The 21531-nt window shown below is 42.0% G+C and overlaps 2 protein-coding genes across 5 annotated transcripts; both read left to right on the top strand.

Annotated features, from left to right (window-relative positions):
* Positions 1 to 1757: 1757 nt before the first annotated feature.
* On the top strand, positions 1758 to 7613 carry LOC115158552 (transcription factor Maf-like). The gene is made up of 5 exons (XM_029707648.1): positions 1758 to 2187; positions 3962 to 4769; positions 4935 to 5216; positions 6269 to 6487; positions 6590 to 7613. Exons 2-5 carry the CDS (start codon positions 4176 to 4178, stop codon positions 6734 to 6736), a joined length of 1242 nt encoding a protein of 413 aa, XP_029563508.1. The 5' UTR covers positions 1758 to 2187; positions 3962 to 4175; the 3' UTR covers positions 6737 to 7613.
* Positions 7614 to 9500: 1887 nt separating this feature from the next.
* LOC115158547 (GTP-binding protein REM 2) lies at positions 9501 to 19925 on the top strand. Of its 4 annotated transcripts, XM_029707632.1 has the most exons (6): positions 9501 to 9687; positions 9805 to 9858; positions 10550 to 10865; positions 11051 to 11124; positions 16743 to 16920; positions 19203 to 19925. In XM_029707632.1, exons 2-6 carry the CDS (start codon positions 9805 to 9807, stop codon positions 19493 to 19495), a joined length of 915 nt encoding a protein of 304 aa, XP_029563492.1. In that variant the 5' UTR covers positions 9501 to 9687; the 3' UTR covers positions 19496 to 19925. The 4 variants fall into 4 exon arrangements, with proteins under 4 accessions (XP_029563492.1, XP_029563493.1, XP_029563494.1 ...); XM_029707633.1 differs by lacking the exon at positions 9805 to 9858; XM_029707634.1 differs by lacking the exon at positions 9805 to 9858 and having other exon boundaries at positions 9685 to 9765.
* The last annotated feature ends 1606 nt before the right edge of the window (positions 19926 to 21531 follow it).

Here is a 21531-nt window from a genome sequence, read left to right as displayed (position 1 = left end):
TTTTCCAAATGTAGTGAAAATGAAATACAGAAATATCTATTTTACATAAATATTCACACCCCTGAGTCAATACATGTTAGAATCCCATTTGAAAGTGATTACAGCTGTGAGTATTTCTAGATAAGTGTCTAAGAGCGTTGCATGCCTGGATTGTACAATATTTGCACATTATTAATTAAAAAAATTCTACAAGCTCTGTCAAGTTGGTGGTTGATCATTGCTAGACAGAGATTTTCAAGTCGATTTACGTCAAAACTGTAAATAGGCTTCTCAGGAACATTCAATGTCGTCTTAGTAAGCAACTCCAGTATATATTTTGCCTTCTGTTTATTAAGGTTATTGTCCTGCTGAAAGGTGAGTATGTCCCCCAGTGTCTGTAGGAAAGTAAACTGAACCAGGTTTTCCTCTAGGATTTTTCCTATGCTTAGCTCCATTAGTTTCTTTTAATCCAAAAAAAAACTCCCTAGTCCATGCCGATGACAAGCATTCCCATAACATGATGCAGCCACCACCATGCTTGAAAATATGAAGAGTGGTACTCAGTGATGTGTTGTTGGATTTGCCACAAACACGCTTTGTATTCAGGACATAAAGTTAATTTCTTTGCCACATTTTTTGCGGTTTTACTTTAGTGCCTTATGCATGTTTTGGAATATTTTTTTATTCTGTACAGGCTTCCTTCTTTTCACTCTGTCATTTAGGAGTAATTACAATGTTGTTGATCCATCCTCCGTTTTCTCCTATCACAGCCACTAATCTCTGTAACTGTTTTAAAGTCAACATTGGCCTCATGATGAAATCCCTGAGCGGTTTCCTCCCTCTCAGGCAACTGAGTTAGGAAGAACACCTGTATCTTTGTAGTGACTGGGTGTAATGATACACCATCCAAAGTATAATTAATAATTTCACCATGCTCAAAAGGATATTCAATGTCTGTTTTTTTTACCCATCAACCAATAGGTGCCCTTCTTTGCGAGGCATTAGAAACCTCCCTGGTCTTTTTGGTTGAATCTGTGTTTGAGGAACCTTACAGATAATTGTATGTGTGTGATACAGAGATGAGATAGTCATTCAAAAATCATGTTAAACACTATTATTTCACACAGAGTGAGTCTTATTATGTGACTTATTATGTTTACTTTATTGACTCAAGACATTTCAGCTTTTCATTTTTTATTTATTTGTAAAAAAAAGTCTAAAAGCATAATTCCACTTTGACATTATGGGGTATTGAGTCCAGGCTAGTGACACAAAATCTAATTTCAAATTCAAGCTTTAACACAACAAAATGTGAAAAAACTCCAGGGGTGTGAATATTTTCTGAAGGCACTGTAATCAGTTGCCCAACTGGATACATTCAACCGAAATTGGTATTCTGCATTAAACCCAACACCTCTGAATCAGTGTCCACTGTGTGGAGGTAGAGAGCCAACAAACCCATCAATCAAGTTTCAATACAACCTTTGTAAACACACTAAGAAGTCTCTCTTAGTCTTTCTATTACAAGATCACTGTTGATAAGCTGTCAACATGGCTATCTTCATAAACGTGTGTAGCAGTCGCAGTTCACTGTAGCAGCAAATGGGAAGCAAGTATATGTCATGAAGCATTGATAAGGTGACATCATGACATGCCCGGATGTGCACGCTCCTTGTGGTGTTACCACCACACGCTTAACATGGTTTATAATATGATCTGACATGTGACTACTGATGGGTTTGCATGTGTGTGTGGAGAGTTTGTTTGGGGGATGGGTTTAAGTGCTACAAAAAATATTACATTTTAAACAGAGTTAATGGTATTTTTGGCAATGACAAAAAATGTGGGGGCTAGTGGAGTCGGGGGGACAGAATGAGCGAGAGAGAGGGGAGAGAAGGAGAGAGCGAGAGAGAGAGAAAGAGATTTGAACCATGATTGCAGAGAGCCATGGCTCTAGAGAGGGATATTGGGGTGAGAGAGAAGAGGGGAGTGTGATGAAGAGGGAGACAGGGATTTGCAACAGAGAGGAGAGAGGGGGCAGTGAAACTCAGTGACAGAGTGTCATATGCACTCACATGTGCACACACCCTCTCTTTTTTGTCTCTCTCTGTGAACGTGTGTCGGTAAATCCGTCAGTCAGTATAGTCACTTTTGTGGGGGGAAATGGTGAGAGGACATCCAAATCAATCATCCTATCTATGACCTACGGTAAGAACTTTTTTTTTTTCAACTACACCTCCTCTTCTCCTTCCCTCTCCTTCCTCTCTCTTTCAGGCCTTTATCTCTCCTAGTGTCATTCTACTTTTTTCTCTCTCTTTCCCAATGTCTCTCTGTCTTTCTGTTGGTTCTCTCTCCCTACTCTGGGCTGAAGCCAGGTTGAGGCCTCTGTGGCGCCCCACAGTTTTCCCTCTCTGTCATGGTCCATAGTGGACATCAGGGGCTACAATTAATGTGTGGAACCAGTAGAACCATCTGTCTGACATGGGTTGTCATTATTATTCATTTTACAGTAAATATGATGATTATCATCAGTATAGTCAGTGCTGATACTGATTAAGTATTTGTTGTAGAAATTGTTTGGGATGTTGTACTACCAATTTTGAGGTTGTTGTTCCGAATTCAACTATTTTATATTCAAGAAAAACTATAGTACTATATTTCGAAATGTGCTCTTGTACATGATCAGATAGATTTTCAGTTTGTTTATGTAATTGTTGTGTGGTAATTAGTCCAAAGTTTAAGTTTCAAAATGTTCTAACATAAAAAAAGAATACTAGAAAGATTGAGCATTTTCTGTGAGTTTAATATTTTTTTACATGTTCAGAGAATGTTGGAGAATGTATTTGAAGTCTATTTATAAAATATTCAGTTAGATTATCTTCTCTGTACAAGTGTTTCTTCATTAAATGGCCCGTAAGGAATAAAACAGCAGAGAACAGTTACAGGTCTTCATTCAGTCACAACCTTAGCTTTGAAACAGTTTTTGAAATTTGGGCTTGGAAATCTCTTCTGTTATGGGGATTATGAAAAGTGAATGCTTTTTGAATTACTGAAATGTACTTTGACCTGTTATGTTATCAAATGAATGAATGTCGTGAGAATGAAAGCTATGAGATGGGTAGAAGTTCTATCCTATTGCATTGTTTACTGATTTGTCCCTGAAATTCAGATAGCTTTGAAATTTCAGACAGCAAAAAAGTTTAGTTGGACTTGATGATGACCAAAGTCACCCCATAGTCAATTATTTCAACATCACACCATTCCAGTCATATGTCACAGATGGTGTCAAAAAAGTTGACGAAAGTATTAGGTGTATAATATATCTCTCTTGTTTGATTATGCCACATCAGACATCAGCCTTTGCTGCATAACAGCATGTTTACTACCGGTATATAACAGGAGTCTGAGTAATATAGTAAGACAAGAATGCAAGCTGACAAATGTCTATACAAATATAATTGCTATTAGTGGGTTGAGGTCGATGTAGGAATATCCAAATCATGTTTATGTGTGTGTGTGTGTGTGTGTGTCTATGGGGGGCAATGGGGATCTAACGAGGATTAGTCACTTAATACTTCAACATACTAACAGACAGTTGGACACATACTCACACTGGAGAATAACACTACCTCACAAGTGTAAATTCCCTTGATTGGGTGCACAGGGTGAGAGTCCTGATTTCTCTACTTTCTAGAAGGTTGCAGTAATTGTTTTGGATCTAGTTCATTACTTATACATACTCAGACAAATTGTAAGTCATAGAGAGAGAGGTCTGGTAAAGAGGTTCTTCCGTCTATGGCCAGATTGTTGTTCTTGTGTTGTTTCTCACATCCTGTCCTCTTCTCTCTCCTCTTCTCTGTCACCATTAGAGATGTTATCTTGACCTCAGTTCCTGTCTACCTAACACATAGAGATGTTGTTTTCATGACTTTACACCAGCTTTGAGAACAATCACCTATGCCATTTTCTCTCTCTCTGACAGGACCAAGAAGAAACACACACGGACACAGGAAGACTGTTTTTTCCACAGAGGACAGTCGCCAGTCAGTCCATTATTGGACACCAGGGCTGTCTGAGTGTTGGGAGGCATCAAGCCTGTTGTTCTGTATGGACTGCTGCTGCACTAAGACAGAGAGGTGGATTAACACACAACCCTGACACACGGACAAACTCAGTCTACTCCCAAAGCCGTGGCCATGTCATCTCCCTCTCTCCCCATGCCCTCCCTTCCCCCCAGTCCACTGGCGATGGAGTACCTCAATGACTTTGACCTCCTTAAGTTTGAGGTGAAGCCTGACACTCCTCCTCTCCCTCCCCCCTGCACATTCCCCAAGTCTAGCCTACCCCACGACCCCTCCAGTTCCCCTGGTCCCTACACCAGCCTCAGCTCCAGCCCATACAACTCCCTGCCCCCCTCTCCAACACTGAGCGATGCCCACCCACCTCCCTCAGCCTCTTCCTCCCTCTCCCCTTCCTCCTCCTCCATCTCCTTCCCTCTGTCCATCTCAAACAGCTACACCTCTGGCATCAGTTCTGGATCTCAGGGGAACGTGGAGGGTAGCCCCTCCCATGGGGGTGCTCAGGGTCCTAACCCTGCCTCTTTGGAGGACCTGATCTGGCTCGCAGCGCTGCAGCAGCAGTTTGGAGGGGAGGCAGGGGGACCTGCGTCCCTGCTGGGAGGCGGGCCAGAGCGGGGAGACAGAGAAAGAGGGTCGGTCGGCAGCTTCCTGGGCTGTGAGGACGCTGTGGAGGCTCTACTGAACTCAGCTGCAGCAGCTGTAAACTCACAGGTATGTAACACTGTCTATATTGTCTGTGGATGTCTGTAAATTATATGTTGTTATTCACTTTTGATAGTGGGTTTGTAATGACATAGATAGACTATAATCAATGTTTGTATTTCTCTTTTTCTCTCTCCCTCTTTCCAATCCTACACTGTGTATTCTCGCTCTCAGTTCCCAGTGCTTTCCCAGAGTTCCAGCAGTAACCTGGGGGATTCGGGTAGTGACAGTGGAGGTGACATTTCCTGCGCCAATGGGACAGATATGTGTCATCGTCCACTCCTCTACCTCTCATCTGGCCCTCAATTGCTCCCCAACACCAACCCCTCTTCAGCATCCTACCCACAACCCCAGAGCCCCTCTGACCGACTTCATCACCATCATCCACATCATCATCATCATCACCACCCACACCACCCCATGCATGGCCATCATCATCATCATCATCACCTCCATGTAATTAATGGGGTCAGGGGGCATGACAGTATGAAACAAAATATAGTACAATAACCGAGATAAGAGAAACGAGAAGGCTAGCAACAGGTTAGCAACAACAGCGCCAGTACTGGATGGAGCAGGAGCATATGGGAGAGGGGAGGGAGATGTGATAGAGGGATCATGCTGTAAAGGATTGGGATTAGAACATTAGAACATGATTAAGTGTGCTTGCCGTGTACCTGCTGTAAGTATAGAAAACATGCCTCTACTCTGAGATGACAATGAGTTTATCTGTAGACATTCCTTGTTTAAAACCCGCATTGTTTGTCCTGCAGGCAAGTACAGAATATTGGAGTAAATGTAATAAAGGGAGCAATAATTCTCCTTTTAATAGATACAAGCAATTGTACTACATCAACATTGATATATGAACTGAGTTAAAGCTAATACTTACTAGGCCACATCAATAACCCCAGGGTTTTGAATTTGATTTGATTTTGATTTTCCTCTAGCTGTTCTAGAGTTGAAGGAGCTATGTGTGGGGCTGGTAATGCTATTGTGTATGGAATGTTCAGTACTGTTCTATAGCTGCATTCTCCAACCAGGTGTCTGAGAGAATCTTTGTACAGTATGTGGAGCACAGTGTGAGCTTATGATAATATCTGCTATTATTGCTGTGTATAACCCTGATTACTGTCACTCACAATCAGTCAGATTATCTGACAGATTATGGACATGTGATACCAAAATGTGCCCCAACACACACAGCTAGGCACACTCTCACATCACGCACAGAACCACACATGCACAACTCAGACACACACACCACACACACACACACACACACACACACGTGATCACAGTATCATTTTGAAATAGAATAGCAGATTGAAGTCTCGTGTCAGTATTGTAGGCCTACTTATAACTAGTCCACTATACACTAGCTCCATCATATTTCCTACTAAATATATTGAAAGTCAATCAAAATGTTTTGAGTCCTATTTATTCTGTATAACCGTATTTCATGTCAACGTTTGGAAGTAACCATCTCTCCCTGTGTCTGTGTGCAGTGTGGTGGGGTGGATGAACGTTTCTCAGACGAACAGCTGGTGAGCCTATCGGTGCGGGAGCTGAACAGACACCTGCGTGGCGTCAGTAAGGATGAGGTGGTGCGTCTCAAGCAGAAACGTCGTACGCTAAAGAATCGAGGCTATGCTCAGTCCTGTCGCTACAAACGCTTGCAGCACCGCCACGCACTGGAGTCCGAGAAACATGTCCTCACACAACAGGTAGGACACACACACACATACACACACAACAAAAACACACCACTGCCAACAACTACAAAATAAAAGCTCTAATAACTCTCTCCTGTCTGTCTCTCTCCTCAGTTGGAACAGCTGCAGTGTGAGCTTTCTCGGGTGCTGAGGGAGAGGGACGCCTACAAGGCTCGCTACGAAAAGCTTGTCAGTACAAACGAGGCTCTACCTACCCACACCAACAACCCCCACTCACCACCCCCTGACTACTTCCTCTGAGGACATTCCCAGAGGAGAGGACATAAAAAGTGAGGGATGAGAGTGGGGTGAAAGAGCAGGTCAGCCTAAATAAGGCCAGCACTGGGAAATCAGACTTTGGGAGGATGGGAGGGAGGGTTGGGGGTGTGTGTGCGTGTGTGGAGGTTGTCAGGCGGGTAGTGGGGTTAGGACTAGGCCATATATGACTGTGAAATCAACCCGGTGAGCTGGCACTTGACTGTTAACTTAGGGTTAGAATCGAGCCCTAGATTGCTTCATAAACAGGACTAATGGTGAAGATTTCAGTTTTGATATCACAGTGATGTTCATAGTAGCACAAAGACTCAATGAAACATCTTCAGGATGCATCCTGCACTGGTGAAATCAGGGCATGGAAGGTCACAGGTCATCCTCAAACTGAACAAACTCCATCGTATCATTCATCACCCTTAACACTATCAACCTATCTATGCACATTTATTTCAAGCAGAACAAATGAAAAGATGAACTGATATCCGAACAATGGTTGGGTTGAATCCAGCCCCTGACATGCACACTGTGATGGTGTAGGTTGACTGGGCTCATTGGAAACCCAAAGATCTGAGTAGTGCTGTGGTATTGGATGTGTGGTGGTGTATGATCTTCAAGTGTCCATGGCATGCAGTTGTACTCGCCAGCGAATATTTCACAGTTGCCTACCAAGGTGTTTTTGCTCACCAAGGCTTGTTACCCACTATCACATTTTTAAGATGAATAATCATAGAAAAATAATGTACAAGGATCCTTTTTCTGATAGAATTCCTGTGGTTGTGCTAAATGAAAAATTGACATAAACAGTCATGTATAAAGTAGATACATAAAAAAAGAAAAATTAAAACAAATCTTTGCTTGTTGAAAATAACATACATTTTTGTCATAATGACTATGAAGAATAATTGCAGTGTGCTATTTGTGATTCGTGAACGGACCTCCAAGAGACTTCTTCTGTCAACCTGTACTGTAGGATTTCTACAATCAATCAGTTGACTCTAACATGTGAAACAAGAAACTGTGGTTGCTGCAGTTGTTGTAGTCAAATAGGTCTGTACAAAGAATATCCCCCCCCAAAAAGGCAACAGAGTGCTACATGGACTGTGTTACTGTGTTTTGTCTTCAAGCTTTTATAATACAATCTAGGTTGTGCCACAGAGCTGGACACTGTGGATTCTTAAAAAGTGGGGTGAAATGCAAGAAAATGCGGACATTCAAAGACACCTCTCTTAACCAGCTCATGAAATGTTACCAGGGTAGCTACATTAGAGCTAATTGTTTTGGCTAGGTGTAGGCTAATTAATTGATTTATCTGTTTTATTTATTCACTTATTTATTCACAGTATTTATTAATTGTTTATTTATGTACCAATTATTTTTATTTTTATTTTACTGGTTTACAATTTAATCTACAATCTTAGTGTGTACTTTTATTTTCAAGCAGGATAAATCAATATTTTAATTATCTTTTTGATTATTTTCAATAGTATGACTACAATCATTATTGCCATCATGGTTGATGCTCCTACTGTAGTGTGGTTTCCTATGAAATAAAGACAATATTTTTATCATCCTTGGCAGTTTTGTTAATTTTTCAATATTTTTCTGAATTTGTCTCTGTTTCACATGTACTTTAAACACCTTGTAATCTCTTTCTATCCCTTCTCTGTCCCTCCCACTTTTCCAATCTCCTGTAGACCTGTTCTCTTTACCTCATCCCCTCTTCCATTTCTCTCTCCCTCCATCTCTCAGTCATTCTGTGTCCCTCTATTGAGAGGCAGTGACCCTGGCAGAGCGCTGTTTGGGATGACCTCACCCTCGGCCCTGCCTCCCTCTCTGTGTCTCTCGCTCTCTCTGGCCTGTATAATAGGGATAGGATTAGGGCTATAATAGCGCCCTGACTGCTCACTGCCGGAGTCCATTGTAGCATTGTGTGCAGAGGACGTACACAGAGTAACATGAACACTCACCCTACTCACGCTGTTACACACAGCCACTCACACTTACATTCACTTACAACACAACATATGTTGAAATACACATACTTTACAGTGATGCTTAAACTAATTCACATTCAAACAATCTCAGCTTGCAAATATCAGAGGTGAAAAATTGCACCCTTTTTTCCCCCCAGTGTAAAATAATATTTAGAGAGAGACAAGAAACACCAACAACAGGAAACCCAGTGCTAAGATTTAGATAGCCTAAGAAGGCCTAATATGATAGGAGAGAGGCAGACAGAGAGCGAGAGAGAAAGAGAGGGTATGTTAGAGGTTACTGCCCAGGGGATAAAGTGACCGCAGAAACGTACACGAGTATGAACACATGTACAGTACTTTGAATGCCCAAAGACACAAACATGTATATACGCGCGCACACACACAAACACACACTCCAAAGGGCAATACATGGTAGAGGTGCTGGAAGAAAAAACTGTACTCTGCTGCGCCCTAGTGCCGAAATGTACACCTATTATTCCAAGTATCTGCAGCATCTAAAATATAAATTAGAGTGGAGTGAAATTAGCATCTTATCAGCAGATGATGACTTATGCTTTATCTGACCCATGTAGCTCCTGCATTCAAAATGTTATAGAGATGGACTGCACATGACATTTTCTTTACAGGGAAAATCCAGTCGACGCAGCTTTACATTCAATAGCCTAAATCAATTTCGTCTAAGAAAATAAAAAGCTGGCAACGATCATTTATTTACACGTCATGTAAGTGAGTCATAATGCAGAAGAGACACTGCAGGACCTAACTTACTGTACGAAAGCACACTGTGGGGGAGAGAGAAGTGTGTTGCCTATGTAGCCTCTGAGTTTGTGCGTGTGATGTTTGTTTCTGAGCGCGCATGATATAGAGAGAGAGAGAGAAAGTGGAAAAAAGAGAGAGAGAAGAAGCGTTTTTACTTTGTTGGTGCTGCGAGTCTTGTGCCAGGTGAGATCATCCTGTGGCTTTGAGGTAGAGCGCGCGGGAGTGAGAAGAGTGGGAGGGCGGGAAAACGCTCGGGAGTAGGTAAAAGTCGATTTCTGACCGGTGTATTTCACATTGCAGATGCAGACAGATGCGCTCATAGACATTATCAATATCGAGGAAACACTGGCTAAGGTAGGCGGGTATGTTTAAACACAATGTGCCGGGCAGCACGTAGCTTTTTAACTGTTTATATCGATGCAAATATGTCATAGTTTGCCTAACGGTTGCCACAGAAGACATCTGTCATCTGTATAGTGACAAGACGTGGGAGGTGCTGGTGACATAATAGAAGGGTTTTGATTATTTACTTATTTATTTTTGAGCTTTAGATTTCACTAACATCAAATTTGTCATGGGCATGAGACCATTTAGTTCTTGAGTGGCTCTCTGCATCTCTTAATGTGTGTGTGTGTGTGTGTGTGTGAGAAGTGAGAGACAGTCAGAAATAGAGAGATTAAAATACAAAGGGAGATGGCAAGATAGAGAGGGGGAGACAGGCAGAGACAGTGCAGGTGTTAATGAGGGTCATAGATGCAAAGTGGGATACAGTAATGTGACTAGAGCGTTCTACTTCAGGATCACACAGAAAGTGATAACATGTCAGGTACAGAGTGACTAACCCACTCCCTATTACAGTTCAATTGGTGTCAAGTCTGCCACATCACCTTCCGTGCTTTCTAGACAATTGACAATTTCTGTGTGTTCGGAAAACTGCTACAGAGTGTGGAATGTTGATGGAAATGTGGCTTCAAAGTCAGAATCTTGTTGGTCCATGTTGTATGTGAACGTAATGTGTATATTTATTTATTTGTCTCTCTTTTAGTGTGACAGTATGACTCTGTCCAGTGCCCCACCTTTGCGCAGAGGAAGTACCCCTGTGCCAATCAAACACCAGCTCAGACGAGAGGAAGCAGTCCATGATGATTGTGATTGGACATCAGGGTTGGCTGGACCTTCTCCTCCTCCAATCAGTTTCAGCCTGGCGAAGGATGAGACCATCGCCTCAGCGGCAGAGGGGAGACCCCCCTCTGAAGGGCCCTTTCGAATTGCCCTGCTGGGGCAAAATGGGGTGGGCAAGTCAAGCCTTGCTATCGCCTTGGCTGGGGATTTGGATAGAACTGCTTCTGTGGATTCTGAAGGTACATTGATTGGTGTTTGGATGTTGGACAGTGTTTCAACAAAAATAGGCCTATGATACTAACGGGTAGAGCGTGTGCAATGCATAACATCACAGCAATGTGTATGTCTTGTAAATAAACATAAGTTAAAACCCTTCTTCCCCTCATCTCCCACCTGAGACTTGCCTGCTATGTCTCTCCCTCAGGAGAGGGCTATGTACGTACTGTTACCGTGGACGACGAGGACTGCACCATCCTTATCTATGACAACTGGAGGCAGGTGAGCCAAACTACATCTCTGTGGCCCCACTCTACCCCAGCCTTCTCTCTCCACTCCTTCACCCTCCTCCCCTGTCTTATCTCATGGGTTAACTTTTAATGTGGGGGTTTTTGTGTAGTTTTTCTCATGTTTAGTCATGAAGTGTTGCCCGATCTCCCTGTCTTTGATCAAGCAGTGGAAATATGACATTCCCATGTGGGAGTCTGTGATTGGCTGGGTAGGAAGCCTATTATCAGGTTATTTTCCACAGGATTACCTCTGTTTCTCCTGAGCATGCTTCAAACACATGCTTTCATGGATGTGTGAGGGACAGTGGTGTAAAGTATTTAAGTAAAAATACTTTAAAGTACTACTTAAGTAGTTTTTGGGGGGTATCTGTACTTTACTTTACTATTTATATTTTTGAAAACTTTTACTTTTACTTCACTACATTCCAAAGAAAATGATCTACTTTTTACTCCTTACATTTTCCCAGACACCCATAAGTACTCGTTACATTTTGAATGTTTAGCAGGACAGAAATGGACCAATTCAGGCACTTATCAACAGCACATCCCTGGTAATCTCTACTGCCTCTGATCTGGCTGACCCACTTAACACAAATGCTTTGTTTCTGGATGATGTCTGGGTGTTGGATATGCCTATGGCTATCCATAAATAAATAAAAAACACGAACAATTGTGCCATCTGGTTTGCTTAATATAAGGAATTTGAAATGATTTATACTTTACTTTTACTTTTGATACTTAAGTACATTTTTGCAATGACATTTACTTTTGATACTTATGTATATTTAAAACCAAATACTTTTAGACTTTTACTCAAGTAGTATTTTACTAAGTGACTTTCACTTTTACTTGAGTAATTTCCTGTTAAGGTATCTTTACTTTTACTCAAGTATGACAAGTACGACAAGATGTACTGGGGACATTTTTATCCTTCTGCTTGTTCTGACTCAGCTGGAGGTTGGGTATTGCAAAATTATCTCTCTGTAGGAGGTCTCCAGTCTGGAATCACAAGAGTTTGTGAAGTTGTATCTTTCCTTTTCGTTTACCTTAATCAGCAAAATGTGAATTATTGTGTGGATTATAATTAATGGACATTTTTGAAGGGGTTGAAGGGTTTTTTATTTTTTGAAGGGGTTTTTATCACTTTGGTGCAATTTTCACAAGTATGTGGTACATTTTCATAACTCTAAGCATGAACGTCAAAACAGATCATCAAAATGGCTCATGTTTCAAAACTCTAAGCACATTTCAATTGACTGAGTACAATAAATAAATTCACAGTCACTTGTTCACTGCACCAAATCCCTCTTCCAATTCGGATGCATTTTCAATCTAAGTATCTGCTTTTCAATATTCAGTTTACTTTTTATATGATTTTCCTGCATTTTTTAACAATACAATTATCTATCACTTAATTAAACTGCTCAAAACTGATAACTACTGAACCATGTAGTGCCTACTTAACATACAGCGAGGGAAAAAAGTATTTGATCCCCTGCTGATTTTGTACGTTTGCCCACTGACAAAGAAATGATCAGTCTATAATTTTAATGGTAGGTTTATTTGAACAGTAAGAGACAGAATAACAACAAAAATATCCAGAAAAACGCATGTCAAAAAATGTTAGAAATTGATTTGCATTTTAATGAGGGAAATAAGTATTTGACCCCCTCTCAATCAGAAAGATTTCTGGCTCCCAGCCTACACAAGACTGGAATGGGCTACAAGGCCATCGCCAAGCAGCTTGGTGAGAAGGTGACAACATTTGGTGCGATTATTCGCAAATGGAAGAAACACAAAAGAACTGTCAATCTCCATCGGCCTGGGGCTCCATGCAAGATCTCACCTCATGTAGTTGCAATGATCATGAGAACGGTGAGGAATCAGCCCAGAACTACACAGGAGGATCTTGTCAATGATCTCAAGGCAGCTGGGACCATAGTCACCAAGAAAACAATTGGTAACACACTACGCCGTGAAGGACTGAAATCCTGCAGCGCCCGCAAGGTCCCCCTGCTCAAGAAAGCACATATACATGCCCGTCTGAAGTTTGCCAATGAACATCTGAATGATTCAGAGGACAACTGGGTGAAAGTGTTGTGGTCAGATGAGACCAAAATGGAGCTCTTTGGCATCAACTCAACTCGCCGTGTTTGGAGGAGGAGGAATGCCCCCAAGAACACCATCCCCACCGTCAAACATGGAGGTGGAAACATTATGCTTTGGGGGTGTTTTTCTGCTAAGGGGACAGGACAACTTCACTGCATCAAAGGGATGATGGACAGGGCCATGTACCATCAAATCTTGGGTGAGAACCTCCTTCCCTCAGCCAGGGCATTGAAAATGGGTCGTGGATGGGTATTCCAGCATGACAATGACCCAAAACACACGGCCAAGGCAACAAAGGAGTGGCTCAAGAAGAAGCACATTAAGGTCCTGGAGTGGCCTAGCCAGTCTCCAGACCTTAATCCCATAGAAAATCTGTGGAGGGAGCTGAAGGTTCGAGTTGCCAAACGTCAGCCTTGAAACCTTAATGACTTGGAGAAGATCTGCAAAGAGGAGTGGGACAAAATCCCTCCTGAGATGTGTGCCAACCTGGTGGCCAACTACAAGAAACGTCTGAACTCTGTGATTGCGAACAAGGGTTTTACCACCAAGGACTAAGTCATGTTTTGCAGAGGGGTCAAATACTTATTTCCCTCATTAAAATGCAAATGAATTTATAATATTTTTGACATGCGTTTTTCTGGATTTTTTTGGGGTTATTCTGTCTCTCACTGTTCAAATAAACCTACCATTAAAATTATAGACTGATCATTTCTTTGTCAGTGGGCAAACGTACAAAATCAGCAGGGGATCAAATACTTTTTTCCCCTCACTGTATATAGTTTGTTAACTGCTGAACACCGTCAATTTCTATATTTTAGCTTATATATTTATACATTTTACATCAATTTATGTATGGATGTAGCTGTAAATACTACATCATCATTCTCCATCAGCCAGTCTGCTTCAATAGGACAAAGTGGAAAGAGTCACTCTATGTGCTACCATTTGGAATTATAGTGCAGTATACAATGCACTGCTGAAATACCTGGGTTGGAACTTGTATATAACAACATTCAAATCATTATCTGACTTTCATTGATATGAATTTCATTGATGCACTGTAAGCTAATGAATTTCAAACAGAGAGACAGGTGATATTGTATCAGTTTACAAGTCACGTAGAAAAGGTGATCTTCTAAAATGATGCATGGGGCAGAAATGGCATACAAAACTGTGCTCAATTTTTACAGTAGTGAACTGATTTACAATATCCTATTTCTGATGATTTGTCCTAGGTACAGTACCAGTCAACATTTTGGACACACCTACTCATTCCAGGGTTTTTCTTTATTTGTACTATTTTCTACATTGTAGAATAATTTCTGCATTGTAGAATAATAATAGTGAATGAGTAGGTGTGTTCAAACGTTTGACTGGTACTGTATGTACTGTATAAGGATAATGAAACTGTAAGACCGACATATTTCTCAACATTGTCACAACCTGGCATTGGATACAAATGATCAAATAATTGTGCATGTCAAGTTTTAGTCAAATACTGTGTGGAAAATTATATTTACCCACTAATATTATTTCTTGCTATTGGATTAATTGGTAGTTAAAATGACTAAATGGAGCCTATCATTATCTGATGTACAGTATTGGTGACTAAGCAAAATGTTCTCATGGTATTTCACGGAAAACTTAGATTTTCCATGAATGGCTCATGGGTGAAAGATGTGTGAAACCCCAATGAATGCACAATCTAAGGTCCCAATAGATAGGGGAATTACAAGTTCTATCCGTTTAGAGTTTTGTACTTAAGAGCTTTGGAAATATACAATGTGCAGTGATTGAAAAAAACGGTAAGATCCTTCATCTGTAAGTGGATCACTGACGTTCTTTGGTTGTCTTTTAGGAGATACTGATCTTGGTAATGTTGCTCTGTCTCATCTGTTCAGAAGAGTTTGAGTTAACCTTTTGATGCAGTCTCAAGAGTGAAATCTTAAATTCCGATTTTAGAAATCAAATGTAGCTTTGCTCACACAGTGTCCCTGAAGCGTTTTCAGTGACTTATGAAGGATTCACTCAAAGGGCATCCAGTGTGTGTGTGTGTGTGTGTGTGTGTGTGTGTGTGTGTCATTGTATTCTCTGTGTGTGTCATCAGTAATTGACGTGGTTCCCAGTTGGTGTGGTATGGTAATTTGTCTCTAGGCAGCAGGGAATCATAGAATGAAAGAGCACAGGGCTTCACTTTCACTCTTGACTGCTGCAGGCAGCAGGCTTTCACTGCATACCACCGGAACAATCATTTGTTTGAAATGTTGAAAAAACACAAGTACACACACTCTTTGATATGACTCTGTCATAGAGCACTCTGTCATAGAGCACTCATCATGCCAGAGTTATAATTGCATGTTTTTACTGACTGTCATTTACAAGGCTCTCAGCACAGCAGTGGGAAAATGTGGACACAAACCACATAAAGAAAGATTTCTAGGGAGGGAAGAGCTGCCTCCCTCTACCTCTTCACTTGGTGACTTATGTAGACCCATTGTAATGGGTGGAGGGAGTCGAGCCATTTACATATCGGGATATTCTTTTTGACGACATATTGTTTTGACAATATCTCAATATTATTTTTGCGCTAGTTGGCTGTACCTGCACTAAAAATCCCTATTTTTCCGTCATAAGTTGTTCTCATCTTCTTTTTAAATAGGGAGCCAATTTCTTTTCAGCACTTTAATTTCCATGACTGATCAAAACTCATTTTCTCATGGCTCTCTCTTGTCCCTCTGCAGCGGACATATGGTGAGCAATATGTTTGGAACATCGAATCGGGAATAAAATCACAGTATCGAATCGCAATACATATAGAATCGTGAGAATAGCAATACATATTGTATCGGCACCTAAGTATCGTGATAATATTGGATCATGAGGTCCCTGGCAATTCCCAGCCCGAGTTTGTACCTGGTTTGAACATGCATCCTTTGGCATGATCTTGTCCACATTCTGATTGTGCCCACATTTTTTGACAGGTGTAGACAATTAAACAGGCACTGTGATCTGATTGTGATCAGATCTTCCTGACCACCTCTCGAGGTAGTCAGACACGTATTGTGTCTGGATGTACAAGTGTAGAACGATCTGGACAGTGAAACTATTTAAATCATCATTATCCCACCCTCTAAAATCATTGACAGGTGGCACCCTTCACATATGCCATCAATATGTGTCTTAAAATAAATAATTAAAGATTGTTTGGAAAATATAGCAGTGAAATAATTTTCTTAAAGGGGAGGACCAGGAAATTTGCTCACAATGCAGACACAGTGGACGGATAAGAGACACGTTTTAATACCATGAGTTTACACATTTCTGAAAATGTGGGCACAATCAGAATGTGGACAAGATCAGGACACAGGACCCATGTTAGAGCCAGGTATAAATTAGGCATATGATACATAGAAGTTTATTCTCTTTAAAATTCCTACGACTAAATGGAAGGTAAAGCGGTATGGTTGTGGTGATCTCTCTCTCTATCTCCCTCTCTCTCAGGACCTGTCTGCTCTGCAGTGTGAGGTGTGTGTCCTGGTGTTCTCTGTCACGGACAGGCGTAGTTTCCACCGCACTGCCCAACTTCGCCTCCTCCTCAGGGAGACGCAGCCACAAACTCCCATCATCCTCGTGGGCAACAAGAGTGACCTGGTCCGTTCGCGCGAGGTCAGCACTCAAGGTGAGGCAGATTGGCCCTCTCTTTGTTACAGCACAGTGGTAGAATGGTCACCCTTTGTCGCTGCAACCTTAACCTGCAGTATTACATAGTGTATACCTTTCTCTACAGATGATCTATTCCTATAGATGCTCTCTTCTCTCATTGCCTTCTCTCTGCCTGCCATCTCCACCCAGTGTGTCGACAGGTTGAGTTTTATGCTGTATCTCTACAGGGTACTGCGGTGAAGGGAGAAATATAGGAATATAGACAGAAAGTGGCACAGCATTCCAGCTGCAGTGCAGTGTGGGAGTATGGGAGGAAGGGACTGTGCATGCTGAGAACTGTGCATGAGATACTAAGAACATACCCACTGGAACCAGGTCATCTATAAATCTTTGCTAGTTAAAGCTCCGCCTTATCTCAGCTCACTGGTCACCATAGCAACACCCACCCGTAGCACACGCTCCAGCAGGTATATTTCACTGGTCATCCCCAAAGCCAACACCTCCTTTGGACGCCTTTCCTTCCAGTTCTCTGCTGCCAATGACTGGAACGAATTGCAAAAATCACTGAAGTTGGAGACTTATATCTCCTTCACTAACTTTAAGCGTCAGCTGTCAGAGCAGCTTACCGATCGCTGCACATATATCACTCCAGTGTAAATTGCTAAATTGTAATTACTTCGTCACTATTGGCCTATTTATTGCCTTACCTCCTTACTTCATTTTGCACACACTATATTTTTCTATTGTGTTATTGACTGTACGTTTGTTTATCTCATGTGTAACTCTGTGTTGTTGTTTTTGTCACACTGCTTTGCTTTATCTTGGCCAGGTCGCAGTTGTAAATGAGAACTTGTTCTCAACTGGCCTACCTGGTTAAATAAAGGTGATATAAAATAAAAATATGCATTAATCTATTCATCTAGATGTACATATCAACTGAGGATATGGCTGTGTGGTGTGTTAAGAAGACGCACCTGAGCTTGGCTGTATGGTCACCACAACCTATAACACACATGAACACAAAACTCTCTGTCTTTCAAACTGTCTCTCTTCCACCCCCACCTGTCTGTGTGATGTGTGTTGCTCCAGACTGCAGCTCCTCAGGCCTGGCTGTTTTTGGGATCATGTTATGAGTGTTGTGTAACCTCAGAACCGTGTGGCCTTTGACTTATTATGAGGCAGAGAGCAGAGCAAGGCCTTCTGCATAATTACTTTAGCAGAAACTGTAACAAAGCCTCTCGATGGAGGGGGGTGTGTGGAATCAGGAGCAGGAGAGCAGAAGGGTTCCAGGAAAATCCACAGTTTATTTTGGCTGTCCCGAAAGCACAACGACACACACAGGGGAGAAATCTCAACTCCGCTAGCCACAAGCAAATATGTCCACGGCAAACACATACCGTACAAAAGACAAACAACGCCCGTGGTGCAGGCACGCACCCCTTACATGTAGCCAACAGCAAAAATAATCTCGCACACAGCCTAACCTACAGCGGGTAAATATAAACCCACCGAAATCAGAAAAACAAGACACAGGTGTGTAAAACCAGACAGAACTAAATGAAAAGGAAAATGGGATCGGTGGCAGCTAGTAGGCCGGCGACGACGACCGCCGAGCACTGCCCGAACAGGGAGAGGAGCCACCTTCGGTGGAAGTCGTGACAGAAACTGGGTGAAAACTCCCTTCCTTCTCGCTTTATAATATAGCTGAACGAGTGTGCACAGAAGAAAAAACATTAACCATACTGGTTCTCTCTTCCTCTGCTGTCAGGGATAATTTTATCTCTCAAATTAACAAATAAGATTTTAATTAAGACTAATTTGGGCAATTGCTTCTCATCATCTTTCATCATCTGGCTTCTCATTCCCCGTGATTTCTGTGTTGCACTCTTGCACTCTATCTTTAATATGTGCTTTTTCCATCTTTTGAATAAATGCATTCAATTATGTGTGTGTGTTTGTGTTTGTCCTAGGGATAGTAGTCTGTAATGACACAAAAAATCCAGAGGCAGGGATGTTTATATTGTAGTTTTTCTGAGGTCAACCAGAGGGGAGCTGGGCTGAGTCACAGCACAATAAGAGAATAAGAGGTGCTTCAACATGTAACTAATATAGATGAACCTGTGACAACAGCACATCACCGTGTACCCAATCTCATCCGAAATGCCCTCATCCTAAATGGGTAATGCGTTTACCACTGACAACTGTGCTTATTCTCTCTCTCTCTCCTCTCTCTCTCTCTCTCTCTCTCTCTCTCTCTCTCTCTCTCTCTCTCTCTCTCTCTCTCTCTCTCTCTCTCAGAGGCCTTCACCAGTGCTACTCTGTTTGACTGTCTGTATGTGGAAATGTCAACCTCTCTGGACCACCGCACAGTGGAGCTCCTGGAGTCTGCTGTGAGGTTAGCCAGAGGTCTCAGTCCAGTGCCCCCAGGGGCCTATGGGCACGACATGGCTGGCGGCCTGGAGGGCATCACCCACCGGGCCAAGCGTTTCCTCGCTAGCCTGGTCCCACGCTACCCCCGTGAGAGGGAACGAGACGGGGGCAAGTTCTTCAGACAGAAGTCCCGCTCCTGCCATGACCTGGGGGCCCTGTGATCAGGGATGAGGGAAGGATAGAATGAGGGATGTATAGAAAGAGAGAGGGGTGGCTAGAAAGCGAGCAAGAGGGAAATAGCATGTAAGCAATTGCAAAATAGAGAGAGGGATTCAAAGAGGTAAATTATGGTGAAGAGAAAAGTGAGTGTAAAAGTGGGTGATGAGAGGAGGATACAGTAATGGGGATGACACATGGATGAAGCAGAGAAGACCAGGAAGAGAGAATGGCATTAAAGAAGTGATGGACGTATCTGGGTTGATTAATGTAGAAATGTTGTAGTAGAGAATAGAGAATTAGCTGTTGAACCCCTGTAAATACAACCCTAAGCATCATACTGCAGTAGTTTGACTGATTCTCCATCTCCATTCCCATGTGATTTCATTGAGGGCCAAATAAAATACTCTGAGAAGTGATGAGAAAGGAAAGTGACTCTTTTATCTGGTTATGTGTCTCTGTGTGTTGTGATACTTCAAAGCCCAGAAACTTAATTGCATGTTTTTTGCAAGTGCAAGAGAGCAATCACAGTAGCAGCCCTGGTATAACATGGTTTTCACAGTGATTCAGATTTTGACGATTCACTTGCTTTTTTTAGTATCCAGACAATCTTGTATCCATGGGGATACAGAGAGGGGGTAGAGAAAGGGCCAGAGAGAGAGACAGAGAGAGACTAAACTTAGAAAAGGCATAAGATAGAAGGATTGAGGTGATGGAGAATGGAGCCAGGATTTATTGTATGTAGAGTGATCATTGCCAGGTTACTGTTGTCAAGGAGACAAAGAATCTTTGTGCCATATGAATTTTGTGTTCAACATTTCCCTTACAAAATTAGGGTACACTTTGAGGGGAATTAATTTGATTTCAGAATGTGTTTATTTTGGGGAGGAGTGTCAGATATCAGTATCACACAGCATCACTCTACTACCCTTAGTTCCACTCTCCATTCAATCCCACTCACACCCACACTATTTAAGAGCAAGCAGAGAACAGAGTATATCATCATGGGTCTTCATATCATTGTCATGGACTTCATCAAAGAGAATGGGAGAACACTTCTGTAATCAGGAAGAAACAGAGTTGGAAAAATCCCCACCTTTAAATGGTGGCATGAAATCATATTTTCTTTGTGACTCATTCCCTTGACTCCAACCCCCTGGCTGGGAGCAATGGGGGTGGATACTAGATACTGGATACCTGAAACAGGGAACAGGCTCCCCCCTGTGGTCAGATAGCACACTGAACCAGCATACTGTTTTGTCTTAGAATACCTTTTCTACTCAAGACTACTAAAGTAGCAGGTGTAAAATAAATGCCTGAGCGGAGTCCCCACATCTGATTTTCAGGGCAAACAGAAGCAAAGATGGTGGATAACGATGGGGATCCAGCTTTTGTCAAATTAACAAATTACTTTTTAGCATTTCAGCTAACCTGAACCCTTTTCCAAACCTTAACCTGCCATTTACCATTGAAAGAAAAAGGACAATAAGTAGTACAGAGTGTCCCCTCCCCGATCAGAAAAAAGTGAGGGAGTGGGGTGTCACACTTAATGGTCGTGTTTGAGAGCATCAAAACCGTAATATATCACGGGTAAATTGTGACTCACTGACGGATTGACAAATAATAATGAGTAGTTGATGCAAGGTGATTCGTAGATCAGTCAATCGGCAGCCGCCTGCACCGTCGGCTGAGCTGTAGTCAATGAATAGCATTCTCATGTAGGTGTTCCTTTTGTCCAAGTGGGAAAAGGCAGTGTGGAGTGCAATAGAGATTGCATCATCCGTGGATCTGTTGGGGCGGAATGCAAATTGGAGTGGGTCTAGGGTTTCTGGGATAATGGTGTTGATGTGAGCCATGACCAGCCTTTCAAAGCACTTCATGGCTACAGACATGAGCGCTACGGGTCGGTAGTCATTTAGGCAGATTACCTTAGTGTTCTTGGGCACAGGGACTATGGTGGTCTGCTTGAAACATGTTGGTATTCCATACTCAGTCAGAAACAGGTAAAAAATGTCAGTAAAGTCACTTGCCAGTTAGTTGG

The sequence above is a fragment of the Salmo trutta genome, chromosome 22, assembly GCF_901001165.1.
Source record: "Salmo trutta chromosome 22, fSalTru1.1, whole genome shotgun sequence".
Classification (NCBI taxonomy): Eukaryota; Metazoa; Chordata; class Actinopteri; order Salmoniformes; family Salmonidae; genus Salmo; species Salmo trutta.
Note: the sequence above shows the minus strand (reverse complement) of the source record. Positions and strands in the feature narration are given on the sequence as shown.